The 7,679-nt window shown below is 42.1% G+C and overlaps 1 protein-coding gene across 1 annotated transcript; it reads left to right on the top strand.

Annotated features, from left to right (window-relative positions):
* Positions 1-4,172: 4,172 nt before the first annotated feature.
* LOC123061552 (uncharacterized) lies at positions 4,173-7,056 on the top strand. The gene is made up of 4 exons (XM_044484709.1): positions 4,173-4,615; positions 5,182-5,277; positions 5,481-6,023; positions 6,668-7,056. Exons 1-3 carry the CDS (start codon positions 4,472-4,474, stop codon positions 5,688-5,690), a joined length of 450 nt encoding a protein of 149 aa, XP_044340644.1. The 5' UTR covers positions 4,173-4,471; the 3' UTR covers positions 5,691-6,023; positions 6,668-7,056.
* Positions 7,057-7,679: the final 623 nt, after the last annotated feature.

Below are 7,679 nucleotides of genomic sequence, written 5' to 3'. Positions count from 1 at the left end.
GGCGGTTCTTGCCCAGGTGAGCGTCCACTCCTCCCGGTGTTCGTCATGTGTTCTCCCTCCCCCTCTGCGTGTCCTGTTCGCTATTCTCATGTTGCTTTTGTTGCAGTCAGAGGCTCAACATCAGGGGCCGCGTCTACCCGGCGATCCTCCCCATCGACGGCAACAAAGTCCCTGCAAAGATGCATGCAATCCCACGCACACACATCCCATATACTTGGTGTTAATTTCTTAGTTTGTCCACTGCAAGTTAAGATGTGAACAATGGCGAGTGCTGTCAATATGGAACGGTTGAAGTGCAGAACGAGTGACAATCTGTTCATGTCTCTAGGCTGTAGGTTTGGAAGGGGATCACTGATGAGGAGCTCGATGTGCTGGACACATTTGAAGATGAAGAGTATGTGAGGGAAGCTGTTGGCACCTCACTGACCGTAAGTCCATTCGCCGGTCTAGGTCTCTGCTTCAGCTCATGGTAGTCGGATTCATGCCGACCTGCAAAATTCAGAGGAATGTTTAGCTCAAATCAGTTATCTTGACACCCCTTTTCATGATTGAGCCTTCTGCTTTGGGGCACGCAGATAGAACTGCTATCAATTGGTTTTGTTCTATCATGAAAGACCACTTTTCGTTTGGCACTTAGAGAGCAATTCTTCACTAGGCTGTTCCACGGAAAGAAGATTGAGTACTTCGGATTTGCAGGATTCGTCAGATACAATGATTGCCTATGCATGCATATGGGGAATGTGGATGATCCTGACCTCTATAGTGAATGGGATTTTGATGTGAGTATTTCCCTTCATGCTAATCGTAAGCATTTTTCGTATATTGATTGAAAGGCAGACAAACACCACCACTATCTAACTAAGCGCATGCACCAATCTGGTGATGCTATGAGAAGCAAAGCTGTTGCAATATATGTTTATTAAATTACATGTATAATGCTACTGTTTGTTAAACAGTCTCCATTTTCTCAGCTGGCCCAATACTTTTGGTGATCAGAATTTTGGTACGAAGAATAACATCACTAATTTACTTGCTCTAAGAAAAGCACATGCTTGATTTCCTGAATATGTCCCTATGTGCTGCCAAACGGTATATGCTGTTTGGCAATGTCTTATTTTCTTTGGATTCCCGGGGCATATTTCAGTAGTATCCGTTCAAGCACTAACCTGTACTACTATGCTGCTTCTCCATCACTTCTGGCTCGTGAAGGTCAACGGCCCGCCGAGGCGAGGGATCTCGGGTCGCCGTCACTCTTTGGGAGCTCCCTCTCCTTCCTGCCTTCTTACAGTGGTGCCAGGGACCAACGGCCGGACGCCAGCACGACGGAGCTACTGTGCTGCTGCGTTTCCTCAGGTTGTTCGGGCGCGTCGTCGGTCCTAGCCACCCATCATCAAGATCCGACGTCCTCTGTCCTTTTTTCCGATTGATGTGAGTAAGCCTCCACCACCCGCTTCCAACTCTGTAAAATTTGTTGCTGTAGTTGGCATGAGAGGCGCCTTGATGCAAAGCTACAGGTTTGCATGGGTGCTGCTGGCTGCTGCCCCCTTGCCCCCTGGCCAGCAGGGTTGTCCATGATCAGGGCCCCCAAGCAGCCAAGCTAAGGAGTAACATGCCGCAGCTTCTGCCCACCACCATGTATGAGACATGGAAATCTAGGAAGCTGCAGGTTTGTGCGACAGTCATGCTCACGATGTGTTTTCTGAAATGCTTTCATGTAGATTGATGTTTATATATTATAAGCATTTGTAAAATATTCATGTACAATGCAGTATGCAACAATAAATCACATCTCCCAGCAATGGCTACGTACCATTACTCTTATCACCTTAGACTAAGTTGTATGAATTAGATGGCTGAGCACTTATGTTTTTGTAGTAGGTTCTGTGTCCTTCGCGCACATAAAATTCAGAAATAAATTTGGTACATGGCTGATTGACTTTGTTCGTGTGGATTATCAGTTTACCAGCAATGATGGACTTTGTTTACGTGGAGTACCAATTTAGCAGCAACTCTGTTGTAACTTTGGCAACACAACCAACATCAAGTGTCACACTGGTAGTCTAGGGTCAGTTCAAAATTCGAATTAGAGATAGTTTGATCTACGTGTAGTTCATCGTCCATTTCTAAATCACCAAGGATTGATTTTATTGACACAAGTTTCTCTACCTGTTGTTTTCTATTAGGTAAAAATAGTTATTGGCTCCTCTTGTAATCTACAATAAGTATCCCTTTTGACACTCATTTAAATAGAATTTTTTATTATTACTGTGGAAGCAGAAACACACTTGAGAAGGATTTCATTTAGTATGTGCTTTGAGTTTTCATAGTCTATTATTGACATGGATTTTCCTTCTGCTAGAGAGGCTGGTGCCAATCTACATCAAAACAACGGCAAGTTAACAAAAGAGGATGCTGGAGTTGTACTGTGACTACTGTTAGATCTGTTTTTGCACTTCTGAATTTTATTTGAGAATGAATCTCGAAGGTATAACTTCTGCAAAATGCTAGCGCCCACCTAAAGATGACAAGATTTTCTTCTTCTAAATGTAATGAGGCATGAGCCACAAACTCTTCATAGAACTTTGAAGCAAAATATTGATCCCCTGCATGCATATATGATTGCGAACCAATTTTTTTCCAGTCCGTTCGTTTTTAACATAATATTTCTCTGGGTGATGTAACATAAGTATATTATTGATAAAATTAAGTGATATTATTAATACTTGATTTATCTGGGCATAAAAATGTCGAGATAATAGCTCTAGCACTCATGCCCACAATTTGAAAATGGTAGGACTATTCTTTACTTTTACCCATATATAGAAGTGATAACCCCCCTCCCCCTACACATATAGCGAGATAATAGCTCTAGCACTCATGCCCACAATTTGAAAATGGTAGGACTATCCTTTACTTTTACCCATATATAGAAGTGATAACCCCCCTCCCCCTACACATATAGCATTTTTCTCCCGTTGCAACGCACGGCCATTTTTGCTAGTATATATATATATATATATATATATATAATATATATAATATATAAATATATAAATAAAAAATATAAATAAATAAATAAATAATAAATAAATAAATAAATAAATATAAATATAATAATAATAATAATAATAATAATAATAATAATAATAAATAAATAAATAAAAATAAAAATAAATAATAAAGAGAATTGGGTTTCTGCCCGTACGTCGTCGCGCGTGATTTTGCATAAAAGCCCCTCGATTTATATGAAATTAACCCGCAATCCCTATTTTATTAAGCTGTATATAAAGTTACATTTTACAGAAAACCCCCTTGTTCATTAGATTTGCATCCGCTGACCTCGTAGTCTTATCCATTTCTCTAGCGATGGCGATGGCGACGGCGACGGCGACGGCGACGGCGACGGGTTTATCTGGCGACGGCGACGCCGCGACGGCGACGGGTTGAGGGCTGCGTAGACGGCGCGGCGAGGAGGGGCATTTGCTGCGGAGACGGCGCGGCGAGGTGGGGCAGTGGCGGTTGTGCGGCGAGGCGGGGCAGGTGCTGCAGAGACGGGGCGCAGCGAGGCGGGGTAGTGGCGTCGCGGGGGAGGATGGAGGATGCCGGAGCAGAGGACGACAGCTCCCGCCATCGCTGCTGTCCGTGCACGCCCCCGTGCTCGCCTCCGTCTGCGCCCGCGCCGGAGCGCTGCTGTCTGCGCGCGTCCGCGTACTCGCCTCCGTCCGCACCCTTCAGCTCGCCTCTGCCAGCCGCGCCCTTCAGCTCGCCTCCGCCCGCGTCCTGCCGCGTCCCAACCGCGTTGGGAGACCGCCTCTGCCTGCCGCGCTTGCCTTTGCTCACGCCCTGCAGCTGGCCTCCACCCTCGTCCTGCCGCGGTGAGCGCGATCCTGCACCTGTGGCCGCGAGCAGGCAAAGCTGTGAGCTGTACGCTTCTGAATCTCTGACGGACTTTTGCTCCCTTGTTTGATTTGAATCTCTGACGGAAATCCTGCTCCCGTGTCCTGCTCAAACTCATGCTCCCGTGTCCTTCTCAAACAAAGAAACCGCCCCGACCCGGATTGGAGTTCACTGCTATAAGTTGAATTGTTCTTGGCCAGAATCGTAAACCAGGCTAGCGCCACCAGTGAGCAGTGCACCGTCGCTTGGGGTATGATATAGATCTTCTTACCTTGCTTCTCCTGTTTCCTGCCGTATAATGTTGCAATTCACCTGCTAACATGTGATCTTGCAATTGCCGTCTATGTAAGATGATTTTTGGTTGTCGCTCTGTTACAGTGTAGTAATATATAATTTGTTCGGTTCGTGTTGCTGTATTGCTACCTCTGATCCCTAATTTGAGCAAAACTGCGACACTTATTTGGGGCTGACTTGATGCATTTGTGAACTTGCTATCCTGCACTGTTTTATGACGACAATTAAATTGTGCTTTGGATGATTTTTTGCTTGATAATGATTTGCCAGTCGTAACACCATGATCACCATCATGTCGCCTTTGAGTACGTCGGAGGAACAGGCACCGAGTTCGCCTTTGAGTACGCCGGAGGAACCGGCACCATGTTCGCCGGAATTCTTGGTCCAGAGAAGCATTGTGAGTCCAACGGTGGCTACAACAGAGGTATGTGATGCCTCGACCTCCCTCAAAAACAGCCCTGCTGTTGCCCCTTCCCTCAAGCCTTTGTGTATTCAGAGATTTATTGTTTGATTTTTTGCATGCACTGTGACTGGACATGATGTTGGCAAATACATTAGAGATTATGCTGCAATCTAGCATATTTCTTCTAGGCCAATTACTTTCTTCTAGATGAGTTAATTCAGAGGTTACTATCAAATAGATGTGTTCTCAGGTTCAGTATTAATTGGGGAGCTGCTTTTGCCACATTAGTTCAGAGTTTTCAGATTTGAATTAGCATGCATCAGGGTAATTCCTAATTAACAAACATTTGCTAATTAATTGGGGAGTTGATGGTTAGGATTGAGGAGTCACTGGTAATTAGCCTGCTTTTAAGTAACAGTTCGCTAAACAGGCAAATGCCTTTGGGATTGTTGCTGGCATAGTAAGATACATCAATAGAATTAAGTGTCCGGAGTCATTTCATATTCAGAATTGCCCTGCCATGCATGCAATAAATAAAAAAGTGATTTGGCCTGGTTTTCATGTCTCTTCTGTGTATGCGCGTGCAGGTGGCAAAGGCGTCCAATCCAACTCAGGTGGAGGCCAAGGAAGTTCGGCTCTCGGACCTTGCACCAATGATGCTGGATGATACCGACGTGCAGACTGTAAGTTTCATATATTCAGACTGGGACCTTTCTTCCTCTTATTTTTTCCTGGCCACTTGATTACCGCACTATCGTTTGTCTTCCCATTTGATTTCTCATATGAAGCTACTAATTTTGAAAATTCCTTTTATTTTACAATACTTTTGCTTATGTTTTCTTATGGAAAGTAAAATAGAGTGAATTAACGATTTGTTTTTCTTTAGATGTTGTCGGTCGGGTGTCCTCTACTACCGAAGTTCCCCCACCATCTGGTGGTGCTTGAGAGCAGAGACGGCATACTTTCATCAGCAGCGGCCAAACCCCCAGCGCCGCTGGTGCTGTACACCCCTGTACCCCTCGATATCCAGTGCCTCGCGTCTGCCCAACATGAACACCTCCTCAATATGTACATCTCTGAATTTTGCCATTGCTAGAGAAAGTAGAGCATTGTTTTGCTGTAGCTATAATTTGAGTTTAGAAGATATACTCCTCTCTTTTTGACGTCAATTTTTCAGTTGACACTTGTGCAGAAGCCCAATGGGATGAAATTACGGACCACAGAGAGGTGTAATTATTAATTAATTTCTTGCTTTAAAAGATATGCAACTAGCAGAGTTTCTTATTATTATCAATTGGATTATGACGAAGTTAAGAACTTATGTGGACAGTCTGGCACATTTCGGTGGCAAGATTTTTGTATAGTTACAGTGGCAGATTTCAGAAATTTGTAGAGCACATGATTAACAAGAAGAAGATATTCTGTCAAGGTGTGTACTTTTTACCCATTGCACTAATCGTTTGCTTTGAGCGATAGCTAAAAGAAAGTACTTCCTTTGGTATAATCTTTCGTGCACTCACACGTATAATATCTCCATTTCCTTATTTTTTGTTCTTCTGTCAGTAGTATTTCTTTTAGCTACTATTTGCCCTTGGATAAATCACTCATGCTATTTTAATGAGGTTCATTCTAGCCGTTTGCTCACGAGAACATAAACATTTTATCTGTTAGCTAAATGAAAGTACATTCTTTGAATTTGCCACTTTTTCCCGCATTCACGGATATAATCTGTCCATTTCCTGGATTTTTTAATCTTCCATTAGTAGTATTTCTTTTAGCTACTTTATGCCATAGCATAAATCGCTCATGCTATTTTAGTAAGATCCACTCCTGCTCTATGCTCACTAGAACGGAAAACAAATATTATCTGCTTATTTTAGCGTCGCATTTCGCTCACGGTATTCATGGTCACAGATAAAACAGTAATAAATTGCCCTTCTCTGTCAAACTTACGGAGTACGAAGTTGTCATGCCTGATCAGCAAAAGATTTGTGCTTCTTTGGCCCATATGTATCACAGTAGAGTATATGATTTTTGCAGTTCTTAATTTAAAATTTTCCTTTTCTGGCATAGCCATGCATATCAACAATCAGTCAAGCAAAGAAATATTCATGGGAGATATACAGGGATCCACAAGAATGTGCACCGTATGGCACTACCCTTTTGTCATCGAGCCACTATCACATTTTGGTCAGCAATCAGTTCAAGCAATTCTCAGCGCAATTAGTCAGAAGTTGGAATTTACATCTGAACGAACAATACATCAAGCAACAGAAGAAATAGTGGTCATCTCTTTTTCTTTGCACCAAGATGCCATATAAGCATTCAGACTTCGGAATCGCACAAGCAGTTTATATATAAATGATGTGCCATATCGTTTTAACACGGACACTTAAAAAGAATATCTGCCAAGAGTGGTCGTTGATCACTATGATTATAGTAGTCCTAAAGAGTTTGCCTCTGCGTTTCTGTTCACATGTAGTTGATGTTTTAGCCTTTTAGAAGTATATGGCGTTGCTTAAATTATGTTTCTTTTGGCAACAACATATGAAATGGAGAAATTTTTAGGTTTAGGATAAAATTGTTCTTGATTTTGAGAAGATTGTTATAGATCCATGAGAAAAATGTCCCAAGTTTAGGAAATTAACTATCCATATTTTCGGATCTTGGTTAATAAGCTGGTCACAATTGTTTTTTTTGTTTTTTAAGCAAGCTGGTCACAATAGTTGATGTGGGTCATAAATCAAATAATTACTCATGTAGTTATGCTTATTAAAGGGTATGGTTTTTTTCTCCCGGTGCAACGCACGGGCATTTTTGCTAGTAATAATAATAGGAATACCTATGATCTTGAAAGTAATATTAAAGAATTTATCAATGCTCAAAAGGTTTTCGATACTACGATAGAGGAAAAGTTGAATAAGATTGATGATATGTCTAGAAGTATTGATAGAATTTCTCATGACTTAGAAAATCTCAAGTTGAATTTTTTTGTTCCTAAGGTTGATTAATCTATTAAAGCTTTATATGTTTCCATGGATGAAAGTAAGAAAAGAACAGCTATGCTTAGAGCTAAAAGAGAATT

Source organism: Triticum aestivum, chromosome 3A, assembly GCF_018294505.1.
Source record: "Triticum aestivum cultivar Chinese Spring chromosome 3A, IWGSC CS RefSeq v2.1, whole genome shotgun sequence".
Lineage (NCBI taxonomy): Eukaryota > Viridiplantae > Streptophyta > Magnoliopsida > Poales > Poaceae > Triticum > Triticum aestivum.
Note: the sequence above shows the minus strand (reverse complement) of the source record. Positions and strands in the feature narration are given on the sequence as shown.

Bases quoted from the DNA above. Each gene is read 5' to 3' on its own strand.
- LOC123061552 (XM_044484709.1), top strand. From the start codon at position 4,472: ATGATCACCATCATGTCGCCTTTGAGTACGTCGGAGGAACAGGCACCG. The intron at 4,616-5,181 runs GTATGTGATGCC...ATGCGCGTGCAG, and splicing joins CAACGGTGGCTACAACAGAG to GTGGCAAAGGCGTCCAATCC. The intron at 5,278-5,480 runs GTAAGTTTCATA...GTTTTTCTTTAG, and splicing joins ATGATACCGACGTGCAGACT to ATGTTGTCGGTCGGGTGTCC.